Source organism: Terrapene carolina, unplaced genomic scaffold (genome assembly GCF_002925995.2).
Source record: "Terrapene carolina triunguis isolate 2854851 unplaced genomic scaffold, T_m_triunguis-2.0 Scaffold558, whole genome shotgun sequence".
Taxonomy (NCBI): Eukaryota; Metazoa; Chordata; order Testudines; family Emydidae; genus Terrapene; species Terrapene triunguis.
In genome coordinates, this window is record NW_020664909.1 from 1566501 (window position 1) to 1581921 (window position 15421).

General features: G+C 38.7%; 1 protein-coding gene across 4 annotated transcripts in view; it reads left to right on the forward strand.

Annotated features, from left to right (window-relative positions):
- Window positions 1-15421, forward strand: part of DCBLD2 (discoidin, CUB and LCCL domain containing 2) — a 70048-nt gene that overhangs the window by 10850 nt on the left and 43777 nt on the right. For all 4 annotated transcript variants that reach the window (XR_003370151.2, XM_024203587.2, XM_026658977.2 and 1 more), the window contains exons 2-4: window positions 7252-7479; window positions 13660-13797; window positions 15226-15277. Coding sequence is in view for 3 of the 4 variants with exons in the window: in XM_024203587.2 (XP_024059355.1) it covers window positions 7252-7479; window positions 13660-13797; window positions 15226-15277 (418 nt within the window). In the remaining variant the exon portion in view is untranslated. The remainder of the gene's footprint in view (window positions 1-7251; window positions 7480-13659; window positions 13798-15225; window positions 15278-15421) is intronic.

The following is a 15421-nucleotide window of genomic DNA, read 5'->3' on the forward strand; positions in this document are numbered from 1 at the left end:
TAATGTCGGGCTGCAGGTTTGATGTGAGGATCGAGAGCTGTGAACCAGAGATGACCCATGCCTGCCGATGGGGAGGGGTGCAGAGTGAGGGTAGCCAGCTTCAGCAGTGTTACTGAGCATGTTCAGTCTGTGTGAGCATGCTCAGTACAAGACAAGCAGCAAATCTGGGGAGGCAAGTGACCCCGCATTCTCCCCACGCGTTGCCTCTGCTGTGAACCGCCTCTGGAAAAACTACCCCACATATTTGGAGACTCTGTGCCAACTCTACAATCCACGGACAACTATCACCTTAGACAGATGGGTTTTAGACACAGTAAAGGAAGGTTATACTATCCAATTCGAATCCCTTCCTCCCCAGCTCCCTTTTCAGGGCCCCTTTCCACAAAAGACTATTAAGGAGGGGGTCGGGGGAAGTACAAGCTCTATTACTCACCGGGGTGATAGAAGAAGTACTGTTAATTTCCAGAAGCAAAGGGTTCTACCTTCTACTCCTGTTCCGTTCTTTTTCAGGATTAGAAAGTAAGTCTCAGGCCAGTTCTAGATCTCAGAGCTCTAAACAGATACATCAGGAAATTTCAGCTCAGAAGGTTGTCTATGGCGCTGATCATTCACTCCCTCTCTCCTCAGGATTGGGTTGCTGCTCTCGATATCAAAGATACATATTTTTGTATCCCCCATAAGATCGTCACACTGAAAGTATCTATGTTTTGCCCTTGTTGCAGAGCATTTCCAATACAGAGTCTCACCCTTTGGCCTCTCCACCGCACCCAGAGATTTTACCAAATGCCTGGCTCTGATAACAGTGTATCTAAGGAGACAAGGGATTTTTATCTTCACTTACTTAGACAATTGGCTGCTGAAGCCCCTGTCCAAAGAAGAATTAGAAAGATGTGTTCTCCGTTCGGAACCTTAGGTCCCCTCATACACAAGACCTTGTCTCTGTTGGCCTCTTTTGTCAGCTGTTGGGTACTTCATACTTGTACCCTTGAAGCTACTGTCTATCCTCAGTCCCCTCATTAGGACACAGGTTTGGGTAGCTGTTTTTTCTCTCCTACTCCCTTACCCATTCTTCTGAGACAGACAGTTTAGTTTGTGTATGGTAGCAGAGAAGACAAATGCTTGAACTGTTATAATATAATTTGAGAGAGTTCTGTTTTAAAATGTTGTTACTGTATCCTGTATGTTGAATTTAAATTAAGAGTCTAAATGCCAAAGTGTTTGCTGCAAATAAATTTGGTGTTGGAAAGCTAAGGTGGTGCTTCAGTTTCTCCATCTATAATAAAATGGAGGTGATGTTTACTCCCCTTTATAAGGTCTTTGGCATGTATGGATAAAATTCATTAATTGCTAAATTATATTAATCCAGAATATGGGTAGTACTAAGTAAGTGAAAAGGATCAAATTGTTATGATGAAATATTTAAAATTAATTCTTTTAATGTAAGAACAAAAGGTTGCAAAACCCCTCAAACAGGCTGTTAAAATCATGAAAGGCAAACTGCATGTTTAACACTTTTGGCCTTTCTTCTCTTCCCCCTCCCCTTGATCCATAATCTGTTGTTCACTCAGATCCTTTCTCCAGTTGCCTTCCTGCCTTCAGACCTATGTTTCTCTCCACAGAATAACAGCAATATATTTTAATTCATATTTTGTTTCAAAATAGAATTGAGTGCCAGAAATTGTAAACAAATTGCATAAACACAAATGATAATGACTGTGGAGAAAGGGGAAACCTACTGAGCCTGAAGGGAAGGAGAACTCTCGAGAGGGAGAGGCTGATCTTCCACACAATGAAGAGTCGCTCCCACTGAAGTCAGTAGGAGTTCTATGAGCAGGATTGGGGCTGAAGGAGGGAAATGTCTCAAAGTATTTTAAAATAGTTTTTTTTAAAAAAACATTTGTAGTTTGGGAACCCCATTTTCGTTACTTGTTGGTATTTCTTTTTCATGATACATTTTTTGAGTTTCCCTGCCTCAGTTGAAAGGAATGAGAAGCTGACACAGCATCTTTGCTTCATGTAAACAGCAGAAAAATTCTGTGCAGAGCATCTTATCAGAGCAAAAGGGATTATAGTAGCCCATCAAAGTAGAGGGTTGCATATTCAGAGTTAAAATGAGCAGCTTGAAATTCCTTTCTTTGCTTAGATTCATCTAAGAACTCTGGTGCTGCCATCATTCCATTCAGTTGAGAGAGTTAATTTTTCTTGATATTCTCCCTTGAATTCCCATTATTTGCTTTCAGAATATAGCACTTTATGCAGACAAAATCTCGTCAAGAAGCCTAACAGTTAAATTCTCTCTCCAAACATACACTGCATGTATTAAAATTCACATTCATATTTTGATATGCATTTTATACATTTGCATCCTGTGCACTTTGCAGATAGTAATCAAAGTGTCTATAGACCTGGTTTCATGCTGTTCCCTTCTCCATGTTAGGAATGGGAAGAGGATTTTCTTGTATTAAGTTTCAGATTTTTAAAAGGATTTTGAGTTCACTTTGTTCTCCAAAAAGGGTCTCAGAAGAAAATTAGAGTAGGTTAACTGTGTAATGGAGATCTCTAAATTACAAATTGCTTCCATGGGTGGTCTTTAGTTAAACACCCTGTTCCACATGAGTACACTCCTCTAATTTGCTACAAGGGACTTAGCAGGCTTTTAATATTTTGTGTTGGGCCCCATGCACCATGTGGTGGTTATGGTTTTACAATTACTTTGTATTGATTTCACAAATTTCTTTGAGAAGTTGAAAAGTTAATTGTATTGCAGATTACTCGTTCAATCACTTGGCCTGTGCAAATTTTCTGGATGATCTTTTCAAATGTCAGAGATGCCACTTATTAAAGACAATAGAACTTGGCAGCTCATTCAAGAAAAATGTGTTATGTAGGACTGGACGTTAAGATTCTCTGTCTGAACTCTAGTAATCCAATTTAATGTCTGTGTGTCCAGCTCACTAGAAGCTCGATCCTATGATAATTGCGTTTGATAATGACCTTCAGATCAATAAATCAGATGTTGTGGTAGATATGTGCCTGGAATGCAAAGAACATTTGCAATGAGTGTTTCCTCTTTCTTGAAGAAGTGGCTGATGGCTGTAGAACTTTTCCCCTTGATCAAAGATGTCTGTCTGTCTGCAGATAATCAACAATGTTATATAACGTAGAAACAATGACACTTTTTATGCAGGTGAGGTTCAAGTACTCTCAGAACCAATAAAGCAAAACGATTCCCTTGTTTAGCAAATCTCAGTGGAAGCAAATACAAATAATCCAAATAGTTCCTGAATGATGATTGCTGTCCTTGGCAAACTGTACATTGGGTACTAGACATGCAGCAGTAATCTGTAAATTCTTCAGGCATAAAAATCTGACATTCCCATGATTGCTATCCCAAACGAGACACCTAACAAAAAGACAGACATAAAATATGTGACCAGTGTGAGCCACCAGAGAAATTTGACTTTGACACAATGATCCTACTTTGGGCTGCACATGCCAGGTGGCATAATTTAGACCTTCCAAGAGTACCTTGAAGATCTCCCTACTATTTCCACTCCTGTCTAGAGTCTGTAAAGCAACTAAGGTCTGGTCTACACTGGTTAGATTGGTACAGCTTAAAAAAAATTCCCACCCCCTAACCAACATAATTATACTGGTACAAGCCCTTAGGTGGATTCAGTTATACTGGTATGAAGGTGCCTTATACTGATATAGTTATTCCCTTCCCATGTGGGAATATTTGTACTGGTATAAAGCACCTTCATATCAGTATAACTGCATCCACACTAGCGGCATTGTACTGCTTTATACCAGCATAGTTAAAGCGGTACAACTTAGTAGAGTATGCAAGGCTTGAGAATGGTTTTGGTTCACTTAATTTTCAGAGAATCTGAAGCAAAATGTAGACTTAAGATCATAATCCTATATTCCCAACAGGTCCTCTACCAGTAAATAGGAAGAGGTTACTTCAGGCCAGTGTGAAACAAGACTGAACATTCCATGCTTTGACAGGGTAAAACTGCTGAAACATTTTAACATGCATTTCTTTAAAAGGTTGTGTTTAAAAAATACATGTTAACATGTTTTAACTGATATATTTTAAAGCTCAACCTAATAATTTTGGCCTCCCTGTTCAAAGTCGGTGCTGGGTGTTTGGGTAATTATGGTGACATCGTATCTATGTACTATTTTGAATATATAAATAACTAAGCAATCACCAGTCCACATCACAGAACAGGAAAAATGCAGGTAGGAAGTATAGAGAATCAGCTGAATTGTTCATTACCTTAATTAGGATACAACCTGAAATCAGCTGCCATTTATGTTGAAAATTAATTTTTTTTTATGCCCAGGGTTTTGAAATGTTGGCTATAGGTCAGAAATATGATCGATATGGATTGGCTAAAGAGCTAGGTATTTATTATAGTTATTTTAACCCACTGAGTTTCATGCTTTTGAAGGATATAAATTTTATCCTCACTTCTCAGCAGAAAACCAGGAAATCTTATGACTTTGCTCATTACTAGCAAAGGAATTGGAATATTTTTTTCCTGAGTTTCAAAAATATTCTGAACATCAAGGATTTTGACAATTAAGGGCTGTCTTTAGTCTATTTGCTATAAAGTTTCTTAATAGTAAATCTTGCATTCACAGTCTTACTTTTATTGAGATCCTGAAAAATCCTTTTAAAAACAAACGATATACAATGTATATATACTGACCACTTAAACCACCTCCATGGTAAAATGAGGCAACTGTTTACTAGTATACAGCAATGCCTATTAGGGTAGTAAATGAAAAAGACTTTGTCAAGGGGGAATTTAGTTAGAGACAATATAGTTACTGACCCATTACCAGAATGGAAACAACAGTGTTTATCGTATATAATGTCAACTAATGATTCAACAATTTTCAAACAAAATGCTAAAAATAAGATAAAGCAAAGCATTGTCAAATGAGTGCTTTTATAACAGAACCTGTGACTACACTGAAATCAATTTTGAACATGTTAACTTTTTTCCAAAAGAAAATATATGCTACTGCAGGGGTCGGCAACCTTTCAGAAGTGGTGTGCCGAGTCTTCATTTATTCACTCTAATTCAAGGTTTCGCGTGCCGGTGATACATTTTAACGTTTTTAGAAGTTCTCTTTCTATAAGTCTATACTATATAACTAAACTATTGTTGTATGTAAAGTAAATAAGGTTTTTAAAATGTTTAAGAAGCTTCATTTAAAATTAAAAAATGCAGAGCCCCCCGGACCGGTGGCCAGGACCTGGGCAGTGTGAGTGCCACTGAAAATCAGCTCGCGTGCCACCTTCGGCACACGTGCCATAGGTTGCCTACCCCTGTGCTTTTGTTTTAAGACTACTAGCTGAGGCAACTTATGACTCCTTTCTGTTTGGAATGCTAATCTGTATACTAGCACCACCAGCAGCTGGGATTTTAAAACATACACTTATCTTGCCTTTTTGAGGTCCTTGGGAGTGCAAAGAAAACAGTTTTTTAAAATGAAGGGCCTCTGCGGGTTTAAGTCACCAAATATAAATATTAGTTTTTTGCGGTCTTTTCAGTGCAGTCGACTTGCTGCTACAATCATTCCAGCAAAAGGCACTGTCCGGTTTAGGAGGAATCTTTTTTTTCATTTGTGTAGTCATTACCTAGTCCTTAGACTTTTTAGCATGGATTGTTTTTTAACCTTAGGACACAGAGTAGAAGGTTAGTATATAAAACAGTGGCATACTGTGAAAGCTGATAGCTGTTGTATCAAAAAGCTGTCTCCAAGAGTAATATTGATTGTTATGGAGTGCTAGAATGTGGTATCTGAACATACTTTCTAATAATGATGATATCTTCTGTTAAGAAAAAAGTGAGGGGTTAAATGAATCTCTGGATGGGGAATATAGTGGGGGAAAGAGTACTTTTAAACAGAATGTTGAATTGGATTTGTGCCTGCACCCCTACTGTTCTCATTTGAATGTGTAAAATAAGGGCTGATACCTGTACTTCGAGTGTGATCTTGTGAGCTGCTGAACACTTCCAAAGGGCCCCTCTGGAAGTGCTCTACATCTCACAGGGTCATGCTCTACAAGAGTAGTGCAAACCCTAATACAGTAATTTAATACAACTGACTTCAGTGGGTTGGCTCCTTTGCTTCAAGTTCTAACACAAATGTTCCTGTTTGCAGGTGGTTGTTTTATTCCAAATGTTACAATTTAGCTGGATTGTAGTCTTACAGTCAAAACTACTTTCTTCCATCTTGGGAACAATGTTCATTGAGTCCTTATTGCTACTTATGTAGCACTCTCATGTTCAAAGCAGTTTACAAATGCTAATTGCATCTTATTGGCTGCAGTTCATATTCTGCTATTGAGTAAATACTCTTAGGCTTATTAGTTAGTTTGCCCTTGTTATGGATGTTTTGCTAATACATTTGATTTACGCTTGTAAATTTACAATCACATTTGATTTTTCTACTCACAAATGCATAGATCTTCCTTATCATTGTATTATTTATTTATTTGTGTAGTAAGTGATAGTATTTTTTTACATTTATACAGTGGTGGTGCTTCAGAGGCCCCTAGGCACTACACAAACATAGAAATTGCAGTCTCTGCCCTAAAGAGCCAGTGAGATTAATACAAATATATTTTACTGGCAACCAAATACAGTCACCACCTTAAAATTAAACAGTTTATGATCACACTTCTCTTCAGCTATTTCCAGGGATTTGTTTTGCTCTCCACTCCCCAAAAGATCATGTTGCGCTTCTGCTCCTGTTGCCAAAATACTAAGAATTCAGAATCAGCAGTTAAACTGATGTCTTCCTATTTAAGATCACAGTTACAATAGGACTGGATTTCCTCTCCCCTTTTTGTTAAAATCATTTTTGTGTGTGTGTCCATAAACCTGAAGAAACACCTATCCCACTGTTTGTGCTATATACTTTTAAAAATAAATAAATAAAGCCATCGCAGAGTAATCGTACGTATTGGAGAAAGTTGTTGCAGCTCCCCGGTCAGATGTGTTCAGGAACTTAGACATTAGGTAAAGTTGGTTAAATCCTATTTTGTCACAAGTATAGTTTCACCATTGCCTATTTTGCTTTTGAGCCTTATCACAATGTAGTTAGTAAAACTTTTCTTTCAAAAATCTTCTGCCATTCCTAAAGACCAGGTTGACTACTGATAACCCTTTAAAGGAACGCGCTATATGAATAATTTTTTTGTGATAAAACTTTTCTTTCTTTAAGGTGATGGTTGTGGACACACTGTTCTTGGCCCGGAAAGTGGAACTCTTACTTCAATAAACTACCCACAGACGTATCCCAACAGCACGGTGTGCGAGTGGGAGATTCGTGTAAAATCCGGACAGAGAGTGCAGCTCAAATTTGGTGATTTTGATATTGAAGATTCAGATGCTTGCCATTTTAATTACTTGCGAGTTTACAATGGAATTGGACCCACCAGGACAGAGATAGGTAGGAGCTTTTATGTCCCTTTGTTTTTTAATGTTTGAATGCTGTTGAGTGGGGTAGAACTTGAAAAATATGCATTCCTTACTATTTGTTTGCTTTCAGAAATACTTCTTAGTAAACTGTATTGACCATGAACTAATGTGTATTTAATAGTATACACACAGTAAACTCTTCCCAAAATGCCAGAGGATTGTTTTAATTACATTGAGTTCTAAGCAGGCTGGGACCTTTGTCTATCTGTGTGTATGTGTGCAGTGCCTAGTACAGTGAAGGCCATCATGTAATAAATGATGAAAAGGAATGAGATGTGTAGTGTATACAAGGGTCTCAAATAGGGGGAAGGAGTGAATTAGTGTAATAGAGGTATGGTATATTTTCTCCTATTCCCAGAGCAAGAAAATCATGCAAAATTTTTCTTACTGTGATGGCATCTGCTCTTCACAATATCAGAAGAAAATTGACTAGAATGCAGTCAATTTGCTAATGATAGCACTGTCCTAAAAGCACTGTTATGGAAGAGTTAACTTGTCGCTGTGCTAGATGGTTTTCTGTTAGAAGGAAAGGGAGGGTAGAAGTAAAAATATAACCGTATAAAATTTAAGAGTAATAATGCAAAGAAAAGGAGTCTCCAGATTTTCTATGCAGATGCATTTTGGCTGTTTTACACTTTCTTCTACAGATATTTCTTTCGGCAATGGTGTGTTTTTGTATAATCCAAGCATATTGAAGTGGCTGAACCAAAACTTGCTGTAAAGGCACTTGTGGAATGCTGGCTTTTTTCAAACTGACTTGTCTTACTGTTGTTACCTAGATGACTGTGTGAAAATAAGTATGTGCTCTGAGCCCTTGAGCCAGACTCACTCTAAAATAACAAAGCACTGAGGTCCTTAAATGGCAAGAAACGTCCAGTCCTGATCAGTCTGTTACTCACTTTTACAAGTGAGTTAACTGACTTACGTAAATGTTCTACTTCATTTGTTTCTTTTCTTTCGTCTTTCAGCTGTATCCAGCTGGTGTGAGTATAATACGTTGAGCAGTATGTACTAGCAGATTAATTCATGGAACTAATAAGGATACTAAAAATTGCAGCCATGGCTAACACAATTTCTTGAATTTACATATTTGAAACAACAGATAGTGGAGATATTAGACAAGTGACTCCCATTTTGACCCTGTCTCTTGATGTTGTCTCTAGGCAATTATCTCAGGCAAAAAAATAATAATCTAGAGTTAAGGTGGAAGGAATCTCAGTTCTGCCAAAAAAGTCATAGGAGAATGTTCAAGATTTTTACTCTTCCCCACTAGCCCCTAAAAAATAGCCAGGAAATTCCAAGTTAAATTTCAGCTTTGCAAGCTTTGGATTTTGGGTTTTATTTATTTATTGCACAATTAAGATCAGTCAAAGGATCTTAACTCTGAAGTGTCATCTGAGAACAACCCTAAACTCTGAGGCAATCTTGTGCATCCATGTGTGTATGTTGAATACCCTTACCTCTTAATAACTTTTTTGGGGTCATGAAAGAGATGAAGATGGATAAAGTTGTCGTAAGAACTATGGAATCAGAGTTATGGTTGTTTGTGACCCTGATGTATTTTGTATACTTTCAGATTTTTTTTTGTTTTGGTTTGGGATTTTGGAGCGGTTTGGTAAATTGAATCATTCATTTAGAATTTCCAGGCTTTCAATGTTTGTGGGTTTTTGGAAAACTACAAAATTCTCAAGTGTTTGTCTGAAGTGTTAGTTTTTCAAACTTAACTTTCAGTTAACAAATATTTGCCAGGGAATTTTCTTATATTAAAAAAAAAATAGCATTATTGAGTGAAAGGAGTCCCCCCTGCACAATTTGGAAGCTCAAGAGGGACTTGGTGAACCTTACAAGCCTTTCATTCTTCCTAGACAACCTCTCATCTTCATGTGGCTTGATATCTCCTATTGCCATTTAGCCTCCTATGCCTTTCCTTTTTTCACCCCTTCAAGTCTGGGTTGCTCCCAGCAATCTACATCTGGGCCATTCACACTTTGCATGTATTTTGCATATTTAAAAAGATGCACACATTTTTTTAATATGGACATGTATATAATATATGGTTTTAAGTGTGTTTTATGTCTAATGCAATAGTTTTTGCATTCCCATAACACTCTTAATATCTATGTAAGTGTATGTATACAAATGCTAGAAGTCTAAATACTAAGATGGGTGAACTCGAGTGCCTGGTGTTAAATCGGGATATTAATAAAATAGGCATAACAGAAACTTGGTGGAACGATGAAAATCAATTGGACACGATAATACCAGGGTACAAAATATATAAGAATGACAGAGTAAGTTGCGCTGGTAGCATTGTGCTCAGTATATGAAAGAAAGCATAAAGTCAAATATAGTAAAAATTTTAAATGAATCAAACTGTACCATAGAATCTCTATGGACAGAAACTCCATGTGTGGATAATAAGACTGTAGCAGTAAGAATATACTCCTGACCAGAATGGTGCCTGTGATCGTAAAATGCTCAGGGATATTAGAGGGGCTACAAAAACAGAAAACCTAGTAATAATTCCATTTCTCTACTAGAATTTGTGGGTCTGTGATTATTTTGCAGAACATCTCCTCCTTGCATCCAAAGAGCTCCACAAAAGTTGTGGCATACCTTAAATATCCGATGGAGAGAATCCTCCCTGAGGGGGTAATCCCCCAGATAAAAAATATGACTTATTACAGAAATAATGAAGGTAGACTTTGATTTTAGAAATACATTTTGCTGCTAAAAGAAATGTTCTTTTTTGTTATTATTTTAAAGCAGATTTTAACTGCTGTTGCTTATAACAAAACAAAAAAAAAAACCCTCAAATATATCTTTTGACTAATATAGGCTAACTGCATCCCAGATTTCTACTTCTGGGGAAATTCTGTGCCACTGCGCACACACAGAATTCATGTCTACCAGCAGAATTTTTTGCTTCCCTGCAGAAAATGACCGTGAAGCAAAGGGAAGCCGCAAGAGGGGTCACATGCCGGTGTAGTTTCTGGCACCTGGGGCAGCCATTGGAGAGGTAAAACTCAGGGGAGGGGGCAGGACTGGGGATGCCCATGGGTGTAGTTGGGGGGGCATAGCCCATCCAAATGTGGTGCATGGGTAGGGCATGCAGGGTCATGTGCCACTGCCTCTCCCCCATTTATGTGAGCATAGAGGTGTCTGGGAAAAGGAGGGTTTCGCGACAGCTATCTGACTCTGCAGCTGGACACCACTTCCTTGGTCCTAGTGCTGGTTGTACTCCCCTTCTGTGTGCTGGGAGCCATCCTGTTTTCTGTATAATGGTGAGTGCCTGTAGTTGGGCAGGGCAGGGAGAGCGGGTGGGTAGAGGAAATAGGGGAATGGGAGTGGGGTGGTAGAGTGGGGGGAAGGAAGAGGGATGGTATAGTGTAGGGGGATGTGGGAGTGAGGGGAGAGATGAGGCAGAGGGGGATGGGATGGGGAAGAGAGGGGAATAGAGGTGGGAGCCTAGCATGCGGCATCCTCTTGGCAGCAGCTGGGGCTCCCCCATTAAGCAAGCCCATCGAACTCCCACCCAATGAACCCCACCACCCCGATGAGTCTCTCACCCCACTGAGCCCCAGCTAGCTGCATCCGGATCTCACCCCACCAAACCCCACTCCCCAGCATCCAGACCACCCTGCTAAGCCCCTCAAACCCCGACCACCCCTGACGAGCCCCAGCCACTTTCACCTGGACCCCCCCGAAGAGTCCCATTGTCCCTGCACCCGAAACCCTCAACGAGTCCCTGTGCATCCAGATCCCTCACTGAGCTGCCTGTACCCAGATTGTCCCACACGGAAATCTTTCACCCCACACCTGGATCCCTGCCCCCCACTAAGCCCCTCCACACTTGGCTCCTGTTGGGCTGAGCCTGTATAACCATATCTTGTGCACCTGGTGCAGAGGGGCAGGGCCCTGGGGTGTTTCTGGGACAGGCCCAGCCCTTGAGCTGTGTCAGGATCAGGTGCAACCTCACCATCGAGTCCCTGTCCTTGAGTGTGAGGAAGGCTGCAGGGTGATCTCCCACTTCCGTGCAGCCAGTGGCCTGTGCTCCCCACAGCCAGGCTGGAGCTTCCACATTTATTTATTGATAAATAACATTTGAAGAGTTTTGCAGCATTTTAAAATATTATGTGCAGATTTTTTTTTTCTCAGAACTTTTAGGCACACAGTTCCCTTAGGAGTAGATTTTGGAGATGTAATGTAAAGTGTATATTAAGCCAAAATACAGAGGGGTCATTATCTGGGGATTAATGGTCCATTAGGAAGAACTGATGGCCTGAGATGCTCACTGTAGGACATCAGCTCATTCCAACTATTAATTGGTACCCAGATATGGATTAGGTGACTGTTGCTATTAAATATAAAAACTTGCTTAAAAGAAACTTTCTTCTGGACTTCTTCTAACTTCAGGGCTCTATGCATTTAACACAACTGGCATGATGTAATGTGAGTGGCATGTTGTATCCTTGGTGTCTGCTTTATGTCCTTTAAATAAAAAATGTTGGAAGATAATATCTGAATGCTTCGGATACCGTTCGAGATGATTTTAGTGAACGTTAAATGGATTAAAAACTGGATAACTTGTCATCTCAAAATGTAATATTTCATGGATTCATCCTCAAGGAGTGGGGGAAGAGTTTCTAGTGGAGCCCTAAAGAGATTAGTTCTCAGTCCAGTTCTGTTTAATATTAGTATAAATCACTTGGAAAAACATATATAAAATCATTTCTGATAAAGTTTGCAGATGGAATCATGCAAGCACATGTATTTTTCACCCTATCTAGTAGGCTTAGCCCTTGAGCTAGTAGGTACTGGGGAAATTTTTCAAGCCCTTTTTCTAGCTTCATGGCTGGTCTTGCAGTATACATAGGCTTGGCAGAATTCGGTTTTTATTTTATTTTATTTTTTATAATTTTGCTAGATAATATCTATTTTAAAGCATTTTTTATTTTTATCTATTTAAATTTTCACTTCTGGGAAATTGTAGAGGAAGGAGGGTGTCAGACAATAATTATTTAATGACCATAGATGTTTAGATTCAAAAAGTTAAAAGCTGTATAACTGTTGAAACACAAATTGTCAACATCACATGTCAAAATATACAAAGTAAATATCCTTAAATCAAATTCTAATAAGTGCTTATGCAGCATTTGTCTTGCTTTGCCTATCTGTACATTTTGATTATTGATGGAAATATTTTTTTCATCGCTTTGTGTATGTTTGGTAATTTGACTTTTACTGACATTTTACTAATAAAAATCTAATCCTTCCAAGCCTAGGGTATACAGTGTTCACCAGGAGTCTGTGTCTATGGTAAACGTCGGACTTCGCTGCCAATAAATGCTTTCCCAGGGCTAAAACCAGACAATATTTAAACCTGTTGTGTGCTCTCCAGGTCTTAATAGTATAGGAACCTGTTGTTTTAGTCTTGCTGATACTGGGACTTAATTCTCATGCAATCTGTCATGTTGTTGTTGTTGTTTCCTATTTAACAGTGGTAAAAGGTTTAGAAAACGTGACCTGAGGAAAGGTTAAAAAACCTGGATATGTTTAGTCATGAGAAGAGAAGACTGAGGGGGATATGATAGTTCTTCAAATGTCTGAAGGGCTGTTATAAAGAAGATGGTGATCGGTTGTTCTCCATGTCCACTGAAGGTAGACAAAAAGTAATGGACTTAATCTGTAGCAAGGGAGATGTAGGTTAGATATTAGAAAAAACTTTCTAGCTACAAGGATAGTTAAGTCCTGGAATACATTACCAAGGGAAGTTGTGGAATACTCGTCATTGAAGGTTTTTAAGAACAGGTGGGACAAACACCTGTCAGAGATGAGCTAGGTTTACTTGGTCCTGCCTCAGTGCAGGGGGCTGGATGATCTCTTGAGGTCCCTTCACCCCTACATTTCTAGGGTTCTCTAATAGTCCTATTTAACTGTTATGCTGTTTAAGCTCATGTTCATAGGCATCCCTGATCGAATCAACAAATGAAATGCATATGATGTCTGTACTCTCCGTCCATCTCAAATACTGAGCATGTTTTTCACTTACAATCAGTTCACTTTAGCCTCAATGTATTTAGAAAACTTAATGTGAGCTTACACTGAACATAAACAGATTTTTTTTAATGAGTTTTTTTTTTCTTCCTAGGTAAATACTGTGGTCTGGGCTTTCAGATGGACAGTTTAATTGAGTCAAAAAGTAATGAAGTCACAGTACAGTTCATGAGCGGGACACACCTTTCTGGGCGTGGATTTCTTGCCTCATATTCAACCACTGACAAATCAGGTATTTGTCAGATTCAATTAGTTATTCTGTGTTGTAGTGATTAAAATTAAAGCTGTATAATGAGTACAAACTTATTTTTCTGTGTTCTCAACGTGAGCAGTGGATATCTAAAAATGCACACACTCTTTTAGATGTCGTCTTAACACTTCTCAACTGTCCTACCCCCTGGATACACTAAGTTACTGTTCAGAGTGGGTTAAGCAATGAAACAGATGAAACAGCTGCTTTAGATAAAAGATTAAATACATTCGTTTGGAGTATAACAACCAAGATGCTGGATGAAGGGTCCTGAAAATTTTTTAGTGTAGATCACCTCTTTATAGAGTGGCAGTACCATGGAATTCTGATCCCATTCCCAGTCTCCTATAATCCCTATGGTAACTGTTGCATTTTTCTACCTTTCTGTTTTCACACACATCTATCAGTTCCAATCTTTCTGTCTGATCTGCTCTTTGTTTCCTTTCCCCTGCATCGTATCCTGTTTCCTTGCTCCCTCCAAGGAATCTTATGACTAGGGCCCAGCTGGTGGCTTCTTGTCAGTTTTTGTGCAAACAGCATCTTTGTTCCTCTTTCATGCTCTTATGGTGCCGTGGCCTGCAATGGAGGCGGCTATATGTGTTCTTCCTCTTTCTTTACATTTGCTTCTACTGGTGTTCAGCCTAGACACCAATAGAAGTGGATGTAGAGCTACACATGATCCTCCAGTTCTCTGTGAACCACTAGCAAGTGTTCTGCAGGCCACAGTTTGAGAACCTTGTTGTTAGAGTTAATACTACAAAAAAGTGGATGAGGTCTTCTTTTCTTTCTGAAATTTTATTATGTTTTCTAATTTGACTTGCATAAATTTATGTGTATTTAAACTTGACAGTTCAGAGTGACATAGTGGATAAACATGTCAAATTTTAGTTGTCACTCTGATAATGTGGGAAAGGCCCTCCTGTGTTCTGTACTTTATCCTGCTCCACTTGTGCAAGACTGTCATATGTTAAAACCCAGAACCCAGTACTAATTTCATCCTCTCTATTCAGTTTCCTCTTGTAAGCAGAGTATAAGAATTTCTGACTTTTTAAAACATACTACAGTGCACTTACAAGCATTCTGTGAAGCATTACCAGGAATAATTAAAATTAAACTATGCAAAATAAATGAACAAGATCAATTTTGTAATGTTTACATGCTAAATTCTCAGTGGATTTCCAAGTCATTAGTACAAATTATCAAGGTTCTACTGTACCATAAAAGATTCACAAATTAGTATGTTATTTAACAAATACATTGTTTTTCATTCAAAGACTTTTTTGATTGAACCACCCACAACTGGTGAGTCTGAGAGATTCAATCTGATGGGCTTCGTGTACTTTAAAAAAAAATTGGCTAAAATTGGTTGTCTCTATCTTCTTCTTGACTTAATCTTTTTTTTCTTTCCAGACCTAATAACCTGTTTAGACAATGCAAGTCACTTTTCTGAACCAGAATTCAAGTAAGACTGCTCTGCTTGTTTTTTCCCCCCAGCACTACGGTTATTTTACTGTGGTTTTATTCATGCTGTTACACACATCGTCTTCCACTTTGCCACTTTGTTTCAAACAGAGTCCTTTGGATGGTGAAATTTAAATGATTAAAT